The sequence below is a fragment of the Manis pentadactyla genome, chromosome 6, assembly GCF_030020395.1.
Source record: "Manis pentadactyla isolate mManPen7 chromosome 6, mManPen7.hap1, whole genome shotgun sequence".
Classification (NCBI taxonomy): domain Eukaryota; kingdom Metazoa; phylum Chordata; class Mammalia; order Pholidota; family Manidae; genus Manis; species Manis pentadactyla.
The window spans coordinates 63035415-63056442 of NC_080024.1; the positions used below are offsets into that span (position 1 = coordinate 63035415).

Here is a 21028-nt window from a genome sequence, read left to right on the forward strand (position 1 = left end):
CTTTGAAGAGATTAGGAATGGCAAGTTATGTTCTTTTCAGTATACTCAGGAACAGCAAAACCTTTCTGTAAATCTTACAGAAGGAGAGTTGATATGGATCACCATATTTACTATTTTGTTTTATATGCCCTAGGTATTTATTGATTGCTTACAGTGAGTGTGGCCAGGTACCATGCAGAGCTCAGAATTTCCAAAGATCAGTAAAAAATACAGCTCCTGTGCTCAAGAAGCTACCATGTGGGAGAGGGCTAAGGCTTGATCTGTGTGGCCTCAGAGACTGTGATCAGTATCAATGGCTGGAAGCTGTATTATAAATAACTTTCTAAGACTTAAACTGTTATAGAATTGAACAACCTGCATTTCACATGTCAGCAATGGTAGTGCTCAAACAGAAACTGGATTTCCTAACCAGGAGTAGGAATCAAGCACGAGTGGAAAAAGAAAAAGGTAAAATGGTCTCTATCTTGAATTTAATGTCAGTGACTTCCTAACTTCACTAGAAAGCAGAAAAGAAAATTCTAGGCACCTTTTTAACACCTAAGTGAGATAATTCCATTCTGAAGACTAAGAGCTAATCACATCTATTTTTAAACTATCTGAAATACCCATGGATGGTTCTTCTCTTCCAATTTTTCAACTGTTTTCTGTATAATAGGCTTTGAGAGTATCTGTATAATTTTCTGAGAGTTTTCTGTATAATAGGCTTTGAAATTCAGATTCATGTTTTATGCTATTTTCCCTCTAGCAACAAGAGCTTAGCCTTGTATAACACCAGTTTTTCAGGAATTAGCATTTTTATTGGAGTAAGTTTATTGCCTGCTATCCTGGCTTTAAAGTACTATTGTGAAGATACAACTGATAGTCAACAGTTATCCATAACTTCTTGTATATCAAGCACTCCTCTGCCTATTTTGCATGTTATCTCATTTAATTCTCTCAGCCACTCCATGATGTTGGTACTGTTATTAGCCCCCCTTTCCAGATGAGAAAACATGGCATGTTCACAGAAAAAATTGCCAGTAATCAGCAATACTTAACAGTAATACTGGAGTGGCGTGGCAGTTTTAACCACATGTCAAATTAGTGGTATGTGGATAAATTGTATAATTCAGAAGAGAAAGAAAAAATTTATGCTTGTAGGGTCTGCCCAGGCAGAGAATACAAAGGTATCACTGTGAACAAGGTTACAGAAATGGGACAGTAGAACAGCTGGACACAGTGGGGAGTTCAGGTCAGAAAATAAAAGACAAAGCTAAAAAGTCAGGAAAGAGCCAGAGTGGGAAGATCTTGAATCTGAAAGTGCTTGTTGAGGCTTCATGAGAGTGTGTGCCATTCCTAAGTCAGTCTTTAGTTCACTAGGTGCAGGGACATTGCCAACTAGGGCCTGTGCACAGGTGGCCTCCTGAGTATGTACACTTAAGGTCTTTTTTTTTAAAGCCTCTAATAACAAAAATCTCTCCACCACCAGCTTGACAAGGTAGCTAACATTCTAAACTGAAATAAACATTCTGACCATCTGTATCTGACATATGATTGGCTAGGAACCACCTAAGTCAGTGGTTCTCAAACTCTAGTGGGCATCAGAAACATCTGGAAAGCTTGTTACAGCACAGATTGCCAGGACCCACACACCAGGGTTTCTGACTCAGTAGGTATAGGATGAGGCCAAAGAATTTGCATTTCCACCAAGTTCCCAGGTTGATGCTTAATGCTACCAGTCCAGGGGCACACTTTGAGAACCACTAACCTAAAAGAATAGAATCCAGAATGGGTAAATTCTGACTGGAGAGAGAAAAATTTTTCATGGGGTTGTCTTAAATAATAACTTGTGAAAAGACTTCCGAGAAGGGGAAGAGACTATGTGGAGATACTGTAACATAGAAGTTAAGCACTGTGATACAGACACTTGAAAGTAGTAACTTAAAATGTTAGCTCCAGTATAGTGAAGTATGCTCTCTTGAGGCTTGAAATTACTAAGTATCCACTCTTCAGTACCATTTTAGACAAACTATCACAGAAACTGCCAGAACTCAATGGCAGTTCTCAAACACCCAAAATACTTAATTTTTAAAAATTGATATATAGTCTTATATTAGTTTCAAGTTTATAACACAGTGGTTCGACAGTTACCCATACTACTAAATTCTCACTCCCACTAGTGCAGCTTCTATCTGTCAACACAGGAAGATGTTACAGAATCACTGACTATGTTCTCCATGCTGTACTACCATCCCCATGACAGACCTACATTATGATTGAGAATTTTTGTGCCCCTTTAAGTCCCTCACCTTCCCCACCCACCCACCTTACCTCTCCCCTATGGTAACCACCAGTAACTTCTCAGTGTCTATGAGTCTGCCATTCTGTTCATTCTGTTTTGCTTTATATTTATATTCCAAAAATAAGTGAAATCATATGGTATTTGTCTTTCTCCACCTGACTCATCTCACTGAGCGTAATGCCCTCTAGATACATCTATGTTGTTGCAAATGGCAGGATTTCTTTTATTTTTATGGCTGAAAATACTCCATTGTGTATATGTACCACATCTTCTTTATCCATTCATCTACTGATGGACACAGGGTTGCTTCCATTTCTTGGCAATTGTAAATAGTGCTGCGATAAACACAGGGGTGCATATGTCTTTTTCCAATTGGGCTCCTGCATTCTTAGGGTAAATTCCTAGAAGTGGAATTCCTGGGTCAAATGATATTTCTATTTTCAGTTTTTTGAGGATCCTCCATATTGCTTTCCACAATGGTTGAACTAATTTACATTCCCACCAGCAGTGTAGGAGGGTTCCCCTTTCTCCACATCCTTGCCAAAATTTGTTGTGGTTTTAATTTGCATTTCTTTGATGATTAGCGATGTGGAGCATCTTTTCACATGCCTGCTGGCCATCTGAATTTCTTCTTTAGAGAAGTTTCTGTTCAGATCCTCTGCCAATTTTTTAATTGGATTATTTGCTTTTTGTTTGTTGAGGTACGTGAGCTCTTGCCTTTTATCTCTTTGTATTGTCTGACTGCCATGGTTAGGACTTCTAGCACTATGTTGAATAAAAGTGGTGAGAGTGTACATCCTTGTCTTGTTCCTGATCTTAGAGGAAAAGATTTCAGCTTTTCACCATTAAGTGCAATGTTAGCTGTGGGCTTGTCAAATATAGACTTTATTATGTTGAGGTATGTATCCTTTATGCCCATTTTGTTCATTATCATTAATGGATGTTTTTATCATTAATGGATGAATTTTGTCAAATGCTTTTTCATCATCTTTTGAGATGATCATAAGGTTTTCAATCCTTCTTTTTGTTAATGTGGTGTACAATATTGATTGATTTAAAAGTATTGTACCATCTTTGCATCTCTGGAATAAATTCCACTTTGTTGTGATGGATGATCCTTTTGGTATATTTTTGAATTTGGTTTGCTACTATTTTGTTAGGAATTTTTGCATCTATGTTCATCAGGGATATTGGTCTATAATTTTTTTTTTTTTGTAGTGTCTTTGCCTGGTTTTCATATTAGAGTGATGCTGGCCTTGCTGGCCTTATAGAATGAATTTGGAACTTTCTCCCTTATTCTACTTTTTGGAATACTTTAAGAAGGATGAGTATTAACTCTTCTTTAAACTTTTGATAAAATTCAGCTGTGAAGCCATCTGGTCCTGGAATTTTGTTTGTTGGGAGATTTTTGGTTAACAATTCAATTTTGTTAATGGTAATTGGTCTGTTCAGATTTCCTGTTTTCTTCTTTGAAGGCTGTACTTTTCTAGAAAATTATGCATTTCTTCTAGGTTGTCCAACTTAATGGCATATAATTTTTCACAGGGTTTGCTAAGAATTTTTTGTATTTCTGTAGTATCTGTTGTGACTATTCTTTCTTTGTTTCTGATTTTATTTGTGTACTGTCTCATTTTGTCTGGCTAGGGGGTTATCTATTTTATTTATGTTCTGAAAGGATCCAGCTCTTAGTTTCATTAATTTTTTTCTATTGTTTTATTCTTTCATGTTATTTTTTTATGCTCTGATCTTTATTATGTCCCTCCTTCTACTAAGTTTGGATTTCTTTTGTTCTTTTTTCTAGTTTCTTTGTGAGTTTAGACTGTTTATTTGGTATTGTTCTTGTTTCTTGAGGTAGGCCTGTATTGCTATGTATTTCCCTCTTAGAATGGCCTTTGAGGTGTCCCAGAAATATTGGACTGTTGTATTTTTGTTTTCTTTTTTCTCCATGTATTGCTTGATTTGTTTTAATTTGATCATTGATCCCATAGGTTATTTAGAAGCATGTTGTTTAGCCTCCATGTGTTTGTGGGCTTTTTTGTTTTATTTGTGCAATTTATATCTAGTTTCATACCATTGTAGTCTGAGAAGTTGCTTCATACAATTTCAATCTTTATGAATTTACGGAGGCTCTTTTTGTGGCCTAGTATGTGATCTATTCTGTAGAACATTCCATGTGTACTTGAGAAAAATGTGTATCCTACTGCTTTTGGGTGGAGTGTTCTGCATATGTCTGTTAAGTACATCTGATCTAATTTATTTTTCAGTGCCTCTGTTTCCTTATTTATTTTCTGTCTGGTTAAAGTCTCTTACAATGAATGTGTTGTAATCTATTTCCCACTTTAATTCTCTTAGTATCCATTTTACATATTTAGGTGCACCTATGTTGGCTGAGTAGATATTTACAATTATTATATATCCTCGTGTTGGACTGACCCCTTTATTATTATGTAATGTCCTTCTTTGTCTCTTGTTACTTTGTTTGTTTTGAAATCAATTTTGTCTGATATAAATATTGCTACTTCTGCTTTTTTCTCCCTATTGTTTGTATGAAATATCTTCTTCCAACCCTTCACGTTTAGCTTATGTATGTCTTTGGGTCTGAAATGAGTTTCCTATAGGCAGTATATAGATGGATCTTGCTTCCTTATCCATTCTGCCACTCTATGTCTTTTGATTGGTGCATTCAATCATTTACATTTATGATAATTATTGATAGGTATGTACTTACTGAAATTTTATTGTTTTCTGTTCGTGTTTATAGCTCCTCTCAGTTCCTTTCTTCTTCTCTTATAGTCTTCTCTTGTTATTTGATGGTTTTCTTCAGTGTTGTATTTAGATTTCTCTTTTTTTAAAGTTTTTTGTGTATCTATTATATGCTTTAAGGTTTGTGGTTACCAAAGGTTCAAGGATAGCTTCCTGACTATATAACAGTCTGACTATTCAGTTGCTGATTTCTCTACTTCAAACACAATCTAAAAGTACTTTTTTAAAAATATGGAACACCTCAAGAATTTGAGTGTCATCCTTGAGCAGGGGCCATACTAATCTTCTCTGTATTGTTCCAATTTTAGTGTATGTGATGCCAAAGTGAAGACCCAAAGTAATTTAATTTTTGTTTTGGTCCTATCAATGAAAGAAAAATGTAGTATTATTCCTTATTGTGCTCAGAGACAAGGAATAATATTAAAACAGCATTTCTACAAGTAGTACAAATGCAAATAATTCATTAATAAGAAGTCAGTTACAGAACTGCAAAGAGAAAGTATCTCCCATGAGCTAATAAAGTGATAACATTACCTAGCCTTCTATGAAGCAGTAAATTCTGTCATGCTGATAAAATCTGCACAATAAAAGCTTTAAGTTTTAGCTCTTTCTGACTTGTCAATTACAAGTTTGTATTTTCTATTTCACATGGATATTTCCCCCTTTATATAAAAAGTTATTGACAGTTCCTGTTCTTATGACCAGTTCCGACATTTTAATCTTCTCTCTATCTATAAATATTTGCAACGTGGGACAAAACTTGAATTTATCTGGCTTTCAACATTTCTACAGCCAATTTGGTAGGATTTTTTTTAAATAAAGACTGTAGTGCCTTGAAAACAGCAGGAAAATGAAGAAAAGACCTCCTATTTCACCTCTTGAGGATTCTGCTTCCTTTCAGTTCTTCAGTGGAAATAACAAGGAGTCATGTTTCTTTCATGTATTTCATACTTAAATCTGGTTCCCTACAATCAGTTGAATATCAACAGCTTTCAACTTAACACAAATGCTTACAAGTTTCCATATCTCAGACAGAAAAAAAAATACCAAGGACAAATCTAGTTCAACATATCATCAAATATATTATAAGAGTTAAATGAAGATGTTGTGATTAACCCCATCTAAGAGTTCTCGTTGTGAAGCTGATGAACTACGTGCTATGTGGGGGCTGTTCTCCTCTCCATCAGTAGTTGAAAAGAGGACACTGGTCTACAATGTCTTTCTATGCCTCCACTCCTTGCTTTAATTCTGCCAGCAGTTTGCTTTGATCTCAGCTTGCTGGAATTTATCAAAAAGACATGATAATGGCTTCTTTTCTTATATTTGGTATATATCATTAAGATCATATTATTTTTTTCTGTTGAAACTAATTTTTTTTTAACAAAAATAAATAGTGCTCTACTCAATCTTAATATGAGTTGGTAATGGGGATAGTAGTATGCCATGGAGAATATAGTCAATGATTTTGTAACATCTTTCTATGTTGGCCAATAGTTTGGGTGAGGATTTAATAAGATGAGTAACTGCTGAACCACTGTGTTTTACATTTAAAACCAATATTAGATTGTATATCAATGGCATGTCAATAAAAAAATTAAGTAAATAAACAAATAAACAGTGCTCTGTAACTAAATCTACAATTAACATAAATAAGCTAAATCACCATTGAAAATCCTTTAGCACTGCTATGGAAAAGCAATGGAAGAGTAAACATTAAGCATTTTAGAGGCACACATTGAGAGCAGAAAATTAGTCATTTCTGGCATACTAAAGAGGTTTATAAAACTCAGTTCACTTTGACCATCCTTAGAAAATGGCACAGATTATCAGAGCTATACCTTTTTTAATTATGTTTGTCTGATAATAAAAGTATATATACAGGATCACACAGTGATCACATTTGTCAAAATGTATATTGTGTATTTCATTGTAAATTTTACCTCAAAAAAACCCAAAACTGTAAACATATACCAAACTCTGATAATAATATGCATGCTGATGTATGTAAGGGTAAATGTATTGAAGCCTGCAATTTACTTTGAAATGCATCAAAATTAACTGATGGATAAAAGGATACATTGATGGATATATATATATATATATGATAAAGCAAGTATTTATGCTAACAGCAGACCCTAGAGGGTAGATATACAGATGTTCACTATAAAACCCTTTCAACTTTTTTTTTATGTTGAATATGTCCATAAGAAAATGTTGGGGGAAAAAGAAATATGAAATCATCATTAAAAAAAGGAAAATATAAGAAAAACAAAAACCCATAGAGGCACCAAACTGACACTTGGTATCATGTTATATATGTTTTGTAGCTTGCTTTTGCCACTTAACAATATATTATAAGCATTTTCCTAGCTCTTTAAGTATTCTTCCAAATGCAATGGAATTGCATTATACAAATGTAGCATAATTTTTTCGGCTTTACTGAGGTACAATTGACAAATAAAATTGTAATACATTTGAATTGTACATGATGATTTTAATACACATGTACATGTTGTGAACGGATGCCTATAATCATATTAACACATTTGTCAACCTTCCATATTTACCTTTTGTGTTTATATGTGTAAGATATAGCATAATTTAAAAGAAAATTTGTTATAGGACATTTTGGTTGTTTTCAGTTCTTTGCAATTATGTATCTGAGATGAGCAGCCTATTACATCCATCTTTCTGCACACCTCTGATTATTTCCTTAGGATAAAGTCCTAAAAGTGAAATGTCTGGACAAAAGGAAATAAGTATTTTAAGATTTTTGGTACATTTTCCTAAAATCTTCACCAAAAATTTTACCAATCTGCATTCCTAACAAGAGCATATCACAGATCATAGCTATCTACACAAATGATATTAAATTTTAACTTAAATGTTTCCATAAATAAAATTTATCTATAACCACTCTTTCTCCCAGAAGAACGAAGGTTTTTTTTTAAAAGTCTACAACAAGCAAACCTAGTACCCAAATCATGGTTTCTAAATATCTTACTCCCAAATCAGGTACTCTGAATCAGGGCTTCTTGAAGAAATAGGCTGACTTTAGGAGTCGGGCAAGAATTAGATGAGTCTGGAACATCTTTTTGTGCCAGAAAGTACAAAAATACTAAAAAAATGATGGACACAAATCAAAAGAACACAAGAATCAACTTGAAGGGACTATTACTTACTAAATCAGGGACAATTTAAGCATGAAAGTGAGTAACAATAACATTTTGAATTTGAAAAAGAACCCATATACCTACAATGAAACAATAAATAAATAAATTAATGGACGAATAACTAAGTGAAGAAGGAAGGAAAGAAGGAAGGCTCTCAGTTATACTAAAACTTTTTGCTTTCTACACAGTGACTGTCATAATATTTGACTCAAACAGGAATCACCAGTGGCTGCTAAAAACACTAGGTAATGTTTGTTGAAAAAAGATATTGCATAGCCTCAAAGTACCTTCCATCAGCTTATTTATTAACTATGAAGTGAAAACAGGGTTTTTAATGTGGAGAAATTGGGTGAGCCCCTCTCAATCAAGGATTTAAAATTATTATCACCAAAAACAGAACAAACTGACATTGTAGGTCTCCAACTAACATATGACACATGACCTATGTAGCATTTCTAACGAAACTACATAACCTTATATTAGGCAAGAGGGAGTGAAAGTCAGATAAACCCTAAATAAAGGACATTCTACAAGATTATCCTGCACTCTTTAAAAATACCAAAGTTTAAAAGACTAAGAAAGACCAACTATTACAAAGTAAAGCATATCAGTCAGGTACATTAACTAAATGCAACACATGATCCTGGGTTGGAAAAAATTGCCAGAAAAAGCCATTATTGGGACAATTAAGAAAATCTGAATATAGACTACAAGACAGGTAATATTATTTTATCAATATTAAATTTTCTGAAATTGATAGGTATACTATGGTCAAATTCTTAGGAAATGCTAAAATATTTAGGGATAAAGGTACATAACATCTGCAATTTACTCTCATGGTTCAGTAAAGAATAACAAAATATGTATGAATATATATAAATCATAATACACAGAGAGAAAACAAATGTAAAATGTTAATAAGTAGGGATTCTAGGGAAAGGATATGCTAGAGTACATGGTACTAAATTCTTGTAGGTTCTCCCTAGGTGTAAAAGTTTTTTCAAAATAAAGCTTTAGAGAACTACCAAGATTTTAAGTATAATCCTTTTATTTTCTAAATTGCAAAAGTAATACATACTCACTAAAGCAGAAGAAAGCAATACATATTCACTAAGCTAGAGGTCTACAAATAAAATGAAAATAAAGTCTCTACCTCTCACATAGGCAAAATTAAAGAGCTTGGTATATATTTTCTTCAACTTTTACTAAGTTCATAAAATATATATTTAATCAAATATCAGGATATTCTTAAAGTGTTATATGAGTAAACTACAAACATATTAAATGTTCCATTGCTTCTAAGACTTATTGGCAAAAATGACCAAGTGACATAGCACTGAATCCATAAACTGGTAAAATCCAGAGCTTATTACTCTCATCTTATCACTTAGAAAATACCGAGTCAGCAAGTCAATACATAATTCATAAAGTACAAGAAATATTTACATTAAAAAATGCATGTTTTGCTGCCAATAACTGCCAACCCCTAGCCAAAATTTTCTACATCTTATGATTAAGTGTGGGTATGCTTTGCAATAATTTACCATGTCTCTTTATCATTGACAATCACTGACTAGACCAAACCTCAAAGCTGAAATGGGTTTCTGTTTTCTCTACTTGTTAATTTATGAGTTATGCTTCTGCAGTTTACTGTAATCAACTCAATTTCTGAACAATATCCACTCAGGTTAAATAACTACCAAGAGCAGGACCTGGTAGTTTCCAGTTCCTGCTTTCACCCCTGCACTTTCCTATATAGTTTTCCTGGCTTTCTCAAAGATAGTAAAAAAGGTATTACATACAGGTGGAAGGTGGTGCATATGAGTTGTAATTATTATTTTCCTATCAAATTTATTTCATGTCTCATAAAGTCTCTGTCACATCCAACAATCATGTAAGATTATGTTTGCTGTACTGAAGTTGCATGACCTAACACTTAAAGATACTAGCACACTTACATACTTCTTTGAATATAAATTTAATGGAATCGGTTTATTTTCAATTCTTAACTGGTCAACTAGAGATTTCAGAGTTAAAAAGTAAAGAACAGGAGGTCTAATACCCTGAATTTCACTTGCCCCTCCTGGAGCAGCTTAATACACTTCTCAAAGCTCTATTTCCCAGTCTATAAAATAGGCACAATAATGCCTACATATACAAGACTTAAAAGTCCGCTAGAGAAAATAAACGGTTTTATTACTTGGCTACTATTTAAAAAATTTTATCAAGATATGAGGGGGACGGAACTTTTCCTACACAGTTCCCTTCTGTTTTACACACTTTGGGTTTAAGAGCTGTCACTTCTTCATGTTCTCCACAATCTACAGATACCCCAAGACAGAGATAGCTTAGTCCTTCCAACCTGCCTTGACAGTTGGAAACAGCTGGTGATCACCCCGTCACACAGCATTGACGGGAGGCGACGCTGCAAAGTGCCACCGGTTGGGTTTCCTTCTCTAATCAATTGCTACGGTTCACTGGCAGCAGTTAATGAAAAAAGTGAAGGAGATTAACAGATATTTATGGAAAAGTTCACTTTAAAAAGATATTGAAAAGAACTACAATTAGCCAAAACAGGACATAAATAGAAATGACCAAAACAAGCTCCAGAGGGTAGCTATTAAACGTTATCAATGCCACTGAGCCCCTGCAGGTCAGCCCCACAATTAGCTTTATTCTCCAGGTATCAAACTGAATGTGGTGACGATATTGTGTTACCTTCCTAAAAAAGATGAAGGGCCTGTATATGAATTTAGAGCTTGACAAGGATCAGCATAAATTCCAGACTCTGAAAGCCAAGAAACTTTTCTGATTTTAAAAGTAGGGTAGCTAGCTCTCTGGCTAGTCCCTGTTAATCCTTCATGAAACAAAGTTCATCACTGTTAGCTTCAAGTAGAGGTGAAATCTAAAAATATTTTTTTCTTTTTTTTGGCTTATTTTTCAGTAGAAATATTGCCTATGTTTCAGTAGAAAAATAATTGGTTTTTCTTTTTTAAAAGACAACTCTTTGATCACAAATAGACAGAAAATGGAAATTGAATGAAAACTTTACACATTACTCTTTACTGACCCCTCTTGGCTGACCTAGGGAAAAGAAAAGCCTGAAGCCTCGAAACCTGTGAAATCTCACCTTCCTGAGAGAAGAGCTCAGAGAACATTTGGTCTTTCATGCCATGGAAAGAAATCCTCTCAGTTCAGATGACCCCTAGTAGAACTCAACCCTAAAGCACACGCTGCAGTGATTTCTATTTATGGGGCTCCCAGAATGGAAATTGGGAAACCGCCTCATGGATCGGCCCCAAAGCCTGGTCCCTGGTAGCCTGTGACCTCTGACTCTAGCTTAAAAAACTTACTGAAGTGCTATCGTGACTGTTTCTGAAAGCAAGAAAAGACCTTACCTCTTTTTCTATTTTGAGTAGTTTCTTTACAGCCACCTCCTTGTCCTGTGATATCCATTTGGCTCGATAAACACTCCCAAAACTTCCTCCACCGCAGTTTTCAAAAAACTGCAAGTCATCAAATTTAATTTGCACAAAGGAGGTACCGAGAGACGACATCTCATAATGACAAAGTATTATACTTCCACAAAATCTGCAGAGAAAGAAAATAATTGGATTATAATTATTATCCTCTGAATCCCACTTTAGATAATGTGTAACAATCCTGTGAAACTTCCAGAAAGAACCTTGATGACTTAGGAGAAAGAAAAGCAAGACTATAAACATCAAAATGAAAATACTTACCCTGGCAGCCTGTGCAAAATTCAAAAGCAAGTTGTGCAGACTGAAACACAGCTGTCCACAGAAAAATGGCTCCGATTTCTCCCCTGACAAAACCTACAGCTGCACTTCCTGCACATCCCGAGGAGCTCTGCCTAAAGGCTACTGTGTCACCAGGTCTATCCGGAAGCCCTGACGAACGGGAAGCATGCTTTCAACAGCAAGCTTGCACAGCTCTTCTGGCATCTGAGGCATGCCATCTCTCTGCATTGTGCTCACTTCACACAAAATACACATAACCTAAGCAACTGAACATCCGGGCACAAGGAGAGCCAAAATGCTACAAACTAGACACGTATTCAGTGTTTAAATTCCAAAAGAAAATGTTCAGCCGAGGGATGATAAAAAAATAGGCCAAGTGTTTTCCAGAAGTGGCTCCCTGGACTGTATACTGTAGCAGAACTTAATTAAAGAGTAGAAAATTTGCCCTTGATTACAATATATTAAGTCATTCAAAGAACTCCACCAAGAATGTTTAAAAAAAATATTATGTTTGTTTCCAGAGGAACAGATTACCCCTCCCAGAGATTATTACAGTGATATTTTCTGCAGTCTAAGGAGTTTTACTATTCAGGTAAGTGGTCATTCTTCATACCCCATGCCAAAGCACAGATTAGCAGGAAAAACAAAACAAAAACATACAAACAAGAAAACAAAGGACTAAAATTTTGAACCTGCATAAACAAGTGGATAAAAAAGTATGCATACATATCCTTGTCAATACTGTAAGCCAGAATCTTATAATGAGGGAGCAAAAAGACAAATCCATATGCACAAGACATTCTACAAAACAAGTACCCTGGGCTCCTCATAATTGTCAATGTCATAGAAGATTAAAAAAAAAAAAAGTAGGGAAACTTCTAGCTTTAAAGAGCACTGAAAGAAATATGATGACTAAATGGAATGCTAGATCATTGACTGGAGTCTGGATCAAAAAAATCTACAGAAGTTATTGGGATTTTAAAGAAATCTGAATAACAGCTACATATTATATATTATTTTATCAATGGAAGATAATACTGTTTTGGTTTTGTAGGAAGGGGCATGTCCTTGTTCTTTGGAGATAGATTGGAAGATGTATTAAAGTGTGCTATCTGTAACTTAATTTAAAATGGTTCAACTCCCCCTCCCTAAACAGTGTGTAGGTAAAGAGAAAAAGGAAGCAAATGTGGCATATCTAGGTGAAAGTTACATGGGTGGGCATTTTACTACTCTTCCCATTTTTCGGGGGGGGGGGCATTGATTATTTTCAAGAAGGTGGAGGGTGCAGTTGTATCTATATAAATTGACAAAATTTCTTCATAAACATTTTAGGCTTTGCTGAGTGATGTACACAGTCAGCTCACAGATCTTACCGTGCAGCTGACTAGCAATTCCATTTTAGGAACATCAGGTCACTGAAGAATGCTGATTTCTTATGCAGAGTCAAACTGCTCTACTTCGGGAGAAGGCAAGAGAGATTATTTGTTTATCCTCTTAAGTTTAAAAGCTAGCTTAGAGTCTACATAAAAATACAGGGGTGAAAAATCATAGTATCCAGACACAATCTATACACATATTTGAGTCAGCGATTTACCTTAGTAACTTTTGATTCAATTCATATTCTGTCAATCACAGAAAAGAAGAAAGTTCGGATAAAATTTAGGAATGTGCCAAAGGTAGGTACATAGAATATACAAGCTAAAAAGTATACTCAACAAAACACAAACACCATTTGCAAGATTCCCTCAGGATTACAGATGCTACCTCTATCTTTTTATTAATCATTTTTATTTTATCAAAGTATAAAAGTAAAATAAGACTGTGAAGCTTATATAATAAAAAATAGAACTCTCCTCTCTCACCCCTCCCCACACCCAGTTCTCTCTCCAGAGGGAACTAATTTCAACTCCTTTAGCATTTTCTTCTGGAATTTTCCTCCATATTTCTAAAAAATATGTTTACATTGCTACTTCTTGATTGTTCCATTTTGGATACTACCTATTCCCTTCTTCCTGTGGAAGATAAGGATTTAGTTCTCACAGTGTGCCCTTTACCTCTTTGCATACAGTATGTTACACTTGTCCAATCCTCCCAGCATCCAGCTATAGTGTAACATTTAGTTAAGTCAACATTCAGGGTTTATAGCTGTCTAACAAACTAAATATTATTTTCATGAGTGCTATGTAGGCTTCAATTCAATGACTTTTCCTTTCTTGGATAACTTTTTATTTCTCCTAGAGTTATTGGTTGTTCTGTTTTTGTTGTTTGCTTAGCTTTTTATGCACCTAACATTTAACCTCATCAAGCTCTCCCAAAGAGCTGCAAAACTCCTCTCAATAAAGTTAAAACAGGTCACTTTTCTTGGGAGGAGGGGGAGATTCACCTTTTATCTCTAGACATTCCTCCTATACCCTGCATCTTGATTGAATCTGGTTGGAATGGTTGCTCTCTAGGCCTTATGTGGACTGGGACTTCCCTTCACCATCATCCTAAGGAAATTCCTTCGCCTTCTCCTCTGTGGGAACCCCTGTCCTTGGATCTCTTGGCTTCTCTTTCTTGGTTTATTGCCTTGTTTTAACAGTGCACATTTTTCATTAGCTACATGAACAGAATGCCCAGAGCATAATTTTTTTTGAGAATTTGTGAGTCTTAAGATGTGTTGATTGGTGGCCTGGCTGGATATGCAATTCAATTCTAGGTAGGAAATAATTTTCCTTATAATTTCAAAAGTATTACTTCAGTCTTCTAGTTTCTAATGTGGCTGCAAAACAGTCTGATACTACTCTGGTAACTAATCTGTTTTATATTATTTTTTTCTTCTCTGAAAGCTGTTGGGATCCTATATTCACCTCTGGAATCCTGAAATTAATAGGATATGCTTAAAAGTGAATCTTTCTCATTCATTGAGAGAACACACTGAACTCTCTCAGTCTGAGTCTCAGGCATGTCTTTTAATTCTGGGAAATTTTCTTGTTTTATTCTTTTACCACTTACAGCCACTTTCACTTCTTGTCTCATTCTCTACACACATTTGAGGAACTACTTGCAGTTTCCGTGCTGACTTCTTTTCACATTTCCATGCCTTTGCACAGGGCTAGTGTGTCTGCCTCAAATGCCTTTTTCTGTCCAGCAGACTCCTGTCCTTTGAGCCTCATGAGCAGAGCTAAATTCTCCTTCTGTGCCAGAGCACCTTCTGTACACATCATCTTTCCCTGTAACTTCCCACCAGATTATAAATTCTGTAAGGGCAAACCTCATTTCTATTCCTGGATTTTCAGCACCTAGTACATAGCCAGGAACAATGTACCTTTTCCATTCAAAAATATTGTAGAATGAATGAATGAATGACCAAATTAGTGAATAAATAGTTTCTATCTATTCTTCCATTATACCTTTTGCAGCTGGAAAAATCCCAATCAAGAGTAAGTAAAATCTGAGAACTGTAGTTTTTGCAAGTGCCTCCTAGAGGATTCTGAGGCATATCCTGATTTGGAAACTGCTGCCTAGGAGAGTATGTCTGGGACCTCAAGGATTGGGTGTCTCTAAGTCTGAAGGAGGAGGAGAAAAACAGAGATCTGAAACAGGATGAAGTCACTATGAATACATCTAAACCCTCTCTGGTGCAGAGCCAGTCTAGGATGAACTGAGGTAGAGTCAGTCACATATGAAACTGACCTAAGAGTGCTAGAGGAAGACTGCCCTTTGAGAAGTATAGTTCTCCAGGATCTTCACCTTTGGAGATGAAGCAACTAGTCATGTTCTTCCCAGAATCACTGTTACTAACTTCGTAATATATCTTGCCATTTGGAAAGTGGCTACATATGAACAGAACTATGTAATTACTTGAATCTTTTATTGAAACCATTAAAAAAAATATGCTCCATCCGATTACCAAAGAGACTAACAATTCTGGGGTGTTCAAGTACAGGTTGTAACTTCAGTGAGCTTGGCAAAGCATCATGGCCTTAGCCAAAAAAAACTGACTAAGAGTTTCACTGCCATATAAATGAGTGTCAGACAACACACAGGTTTCTCCTGCTATCAAAAGTAGAGCATTCTTAAGAAACCTTTCAGAAGCCGAAATGGCATGAAGTAAAAAAATATTACCATTAAATTATATGGAAAATGTTTTAAGATTTCCTGGATCCAAAAAAATAGCTTCTCTTAGGCTTTTCTGATACCTTAGGACATGTCCTACTAACCGATGCACAAAATAAATTCAGATAAAGCATAGATTCCCACAGCCACAGTTCAAGGCTATGGCAGGCTGGTGCTGAAGATGCTGAGTCTAGTTCATGGGAATAATAGCTTGCTGCAAAACACACACTACACATTATTTTTACTTTTCACCTTTTTCATAAAAGCAAAAAATCCTCTTTAGATTTCTTTCAGTTAGTGAAAATAGGTGCTAATGCAGATCTTTTGTAAAAGCAAAGTGGCTTAATGTAGACTTTTGAAAAGCAGGAATACCTGTGCATTTATTTTTCCCCTTGAGCTTTCCCTCCTTTAATTTAAAATTATTTTTCTAAGAGTATCAACTTATGACCAGAAAAACAGAAAATGTGAGTTACTGATTAATCACATTTAGAGAATATTGGGGGAAACTGCTACCTGATTAAATTATGTTCTAATATGTTGGATGTGTTCTTCAGTAAATACACCAGAATGTAATAATGAGCCTTCTGTATAAATGTATTTACATCATATACCCAGTCAAATGATTTTTTTCATCCCATCAGGTGAAAATAATTACTTTTACACAAGAAAGGCAAAAATGTTTCTTCATGCAACAAGTCCCAAATTTTGTAGTATTCTAACTTCTATTTCATAAACTTTAAAAACTGCTTTAAATATTAATAGTAAGGATCTACTATACAGCACTGAAAGGTGAGTAGAACAGGGATATCACAAAAATCAAAGTATAACAGGATGTCAAAAATTCTGAAAATGTTGAAAATCACTAACATGGTGGTTGAATTCCATCATGAGTACTTGAGTAGTAAAACAATTTTAATTTCCTTAAAATTAAAAAAGAATTTTCAACCATTAACTAAACTGCTGAAAGCAAATATATGTAACACTATCAGCTAATCATCAAGAGTGAAACCATATGGAGGTAGAGACACATAAAGTGAGTTATTTTACTTTTTAAAGTTTCTAGCCTTCTAGTCCAAAAAATATACTTTTGCCCTGAATTAAAAACAAAAACAAAACAGACACCACTAACATTCTAACATAGAAAAACAAGGCTTAGAATTAGATAGATATGAGTGTGAATTCTGTCTTCACTTCTGAGTAACCATGAACCTTGAATATTTTCTGACTAATGACATTTCCAGATCCAATAAGTAAAAAATTTGAAATCCCTTCCATTCTGGTTTGGTGTATTTGTTCTTAACACCAAGGTCAAAGATTCAAAGATTCTATTCCTACATGGGCCTTCTGTGGTACTGTATCTTTATTTTTAAATCACTCAAAACAGATAAGATCTGTAAGACTAGTTGGAGGAGAGTAGGTATACAAACAGAACTAACGAGTACTATGTCTACCATAGATACTCTTTCTTCCAAAGCTGCCATGGGAAAGCAGTGTATCTTGTATATAATTGGCTGGGCTCGGTGAATAGGATCTTTATTCGTGGATATCTGAGAGAAGCTGACTTTAAGAGTCTAAAAAGGACTATTGTTTCATTTTTTTTAACTCTATGCTTTACCATATAACCATAGTTAGAGCAAAGGTTAAAAATGAGCTAAATGAAACATTTTTATTTGTATTTTAATATTTCAATTAAGGAAGATAACTTCTATGGCACATTTCCTTCCCAGAAATGTTGTTACCAGAGGCAAAATGTAAGTGGAACAGGAATGTAGGGGTAGGGGCACTTATGCCACAGAAATGCTGTGTGGAAGTGTGTCTGTGCTCAAACAGAAGCTCAACTAGGAACACAAAGTAGGTACCATCCATGACATGGGTCACTGCAGGGGGTTTGTTTTGAATGATTGGAGGCATATGGAAGAGAACTGGGCCAGAGTTTGAATAAAGTAAAGGAGCAAGGAGAGGGCACAGTGTCTCTGGGCAGCTAGAAGAGGAATTCACAGGTGTGGGGGAGGAGGGGCAAGGGGCGGGGGCAGAGAGAAGTTGCTCAGGAATAAACCAGGCTTCCGTCACTCAGTGGGCACACCCAGCACTAGGTCCTGCTACTCCTCAGCTCTCTACCCTTGAACCGTTTCCTGTCAAATAGAAAGTATCTGACCATCATGGCTGCTAACAAACAGGTACTACTTTGGACTAATTACCTAGAATAAAGTTGGCTGAGTAGGGTAAATACGAAGGTTAAAACCTGGTAACCTCAAGGTAAAATGAAAGGAAATGGGGATATTAGAAACTATCAAAGACCAAAGGACGACCCTATATTATGCATCGCTGATCTAGAGGCAAAGGTATCTGTGGATACCAGTTGTAGAAAGAATTCCTTGTTAGAGTTGCCTAACAAAATCTGTCACCTTGTGCAGTAGTGACTTTCTCATCACTGAGAATGTTCAATGGGAGTTGGGCATGTGGAGGAGATTCCAGCATCAGCTAGAACAGAATGAATGGGTGTTTTCTTAAAGATCCACTCCAACCTTGTAAGTATTCTACTATAAAGTATGGATGGTCACCCTTCTCTTCTCAAGGACATAGTCATGAACCACACACAAAGAGCCCCTTGACATTGTGGAGGAGCACAGTGAGATAATTTTATCTCTCTTCCTTTCTCAGCAAAACAAAACTGCAGTATCACAGACAGCGGGCCAGGCTACAGAGCTTGATGGTGCAGTACCATTAAGCAGAACCAGACCCATGCTCCTCAAACATGGGCGCTCCAACTCATGGGAACTGAGAAAGGAAGAGAGGTAAAATCATCATCCAAAGAGTTTTTCTTTTCTGTAGTTATGCTCTGGTTTTCAATGTGAACAGAGTCCTGTGCTTTGGAAATAGGGACGAGGAGGAGAGAGGAAAAGATAGTTGTAGGATAGAAATCTGGAATATGACTCTCACCTTCTCAGCCAGTTTGGGAGGGGAAAGTTAGGAGGATGGTCCAGTCACTTCCATTATCGCCGTGGCTACATATACAGATCCCTGAAGAAATACACTTTTCCCCTCAATAGGATGCTTCAGTAGTGAAGTTTAATAAGCAAAGATTTATTCCATGATTTTTAGACTGCAATTTTGCCATCTCTTTTTCATTTTCCTACAGGGAAGTACAAGGATGAGTCCAGAAAGGATGTTGGTCTCTGAAGATAAGCTGTGCTCAGAATCAGCTGTAAGAATGATTGCAGGTAATTTTGGTTTTGGTCTTCTAGGTTATGATCTTCCCTTATTCATACTACTCCCAACTTCTTCAAACTCCTCAAAGATATTTAAATGCATTAATTTTCAGATTCTCCCCCAAGAATATTACAAAGCTGTATGTAATCAGAGAGGTATACAGAGCTGCTTTAGAAATCCTCATACTAAAATCAGGCAAGTACTTGTAAAATCCTTCCAATCCCTACATACACAAGTTAAGTATGACTCAGGAACAGGGCAAACACCCAAGGGCAACCCGTAGATGGGAAGAGGGAAGACAAGCAGCTTTCTCCAGGTGTAACTCAGGAATGTGGAAACACACCCTTCTCTACCACTCAGTTATGGCAGCTGAAGTTTCAGGCACTGTTTCAAGCATTTCCATATGCTATCTCATATACTTATGATTATGAAGCAGGTATTACTGTCCCCAGTTTATGTGGGAGGAAACTGAGGATCAAAGCTGTGAAAGTTGCCCAAATGAACTACCTTACAAGTGATGCAACTGGGATTCAAACTCAGGTCTGACTCAAAGTGGTATCATTTCTTCTACCATATCTTTTTTCCGTGACATCATTCTGTCTCCTCCTTCTAATACCTAATGTCACTAGACTGCTTACCATCCACCTAAAGTTCACTTTGAGGCTTTAAATTCCTATTAGCAATTGTGATACTGGAGTTAGGGTATTAAATGTGTGGCTGCTTTGTTCTCACAGAATCTTCTACCGTGTTGGGATTATTTAACTGCTATTAGGACATAATGAATGCTTCAGCTGTCTGTAGGAGGGTCTGACACAAAAGCACCCACCTATCAGTCTATCCAATCTAAGCTCCAGCATTTGTAGCTCTCTTTCCTTAACAGGTACAGTTTCTGGGTCACAGCTAGAACTCTGCTTATTTGTGTAGCGGGGCAAGGTTAATAGCCACAAAAAAGGTAGCCTAAATCCTCCCTGCATTAAGACCAAAAGGTGGTGTATCTGTTCCCATTACATTTAGATAGATAAGACATCCTCCCTGTCAATTTGTCCTGGGTAGAATAAAATGGAAACAAATGATCCAAGCTGATTTTTATTTCCAACATCTCTGAATATAATGTTGTCTTTCTCCAAGTACTATATCACCACAAACTCCTTGTTCTGATTTTTTAAAAATCATTTAGTCTCTCCTCTCTATTCTCTGAATCTATCAATTTCTAAAATCAACTGTTTTCTCTTTCAATCCACACTAATAGCTTCGCTTTATGCCTGACCTCTTTTCACCAAACGTCACTGTAATTTCTTTGGTGTTTTCTCTGATGACTAGATTACTCACTTCATGCCCCTCATAACTCATTTATAATGTTGTAGCCCTATCAAAGTCAGTTTCACTGCCCATTTCAGATAGGCACTCAGCCAATATATTGCCAATAACACTTACTCTTGTGCTAACTCAAAATACACAGTACAGCTTGCCAAGTTTCCTTATTTGGCAAGAAGGGCCCTTAGTTCCCAAGATCTTTGACCATCCATTTTTAGATCTAAATCTTCGTGCTTAATATTTGAATATTTCTCTCTCTCTCTTTTTTACATGTCCTATGTGTTCCCTAAAAGAATAAGAGAAAGAGATCAATCATCTATTTGCTTTCTTAGACCTAAGAAAAAAATGTGCTTTCCATTGCATTATGATCCTTTACTCTGCAATTACTACAACTGAAGCCTGATTTAAACAATATTTTCCAGTTTAAA

At 35.9% G+C, this 21028-nt stretch overlaps 1 protein-coding gene and 1 non-coding gene across 5 annotated transcripts in view; both read right to left on the reverse strand.

Annotated features, from left to right (window-relative positions):
- The window catches only part of MAP3K20 (mitogen-activated protein kinase kinase kinase 20), a 201551-nt gene that overhangs the window by 178870 nt on the left and 1653 nt on the right, over positions 1-21028 (reverse strand). The window contains exons 1-2 of one of the 4 annotated variants that reach the window (XR_008998261.1): positions 11961-12355; positions 11616-11808 (exon numbers count right to left, since the gene is read on the reverse strand). Coding sequence is in view for 3 of the 4 variants with exons in the window: in XM_036876926.2 (XP_036732821.2) it covers positions 11616-11774 (159 nt within the window). In the remaining variant the exon portion in view is untranslated. Of the gene's footprint in view, positions 1-11615; positions 11809-11960; positions 12390-21028 lie in introns of those variants that run through there. The other 3 variants (XM_036876926.2, XM_057503904.1, XM_036876928.2) reach the window with 3 other exon arrangements.
- LOC118907912 (U6 spliceosomal RNA) lies at positions 5270-5376 on the reverse strand. The gene has a single exon (XR_005023026.1). It is a non-coding gene; the product is annotated as a U6 spliceosomal RNA (small nuclear RNA).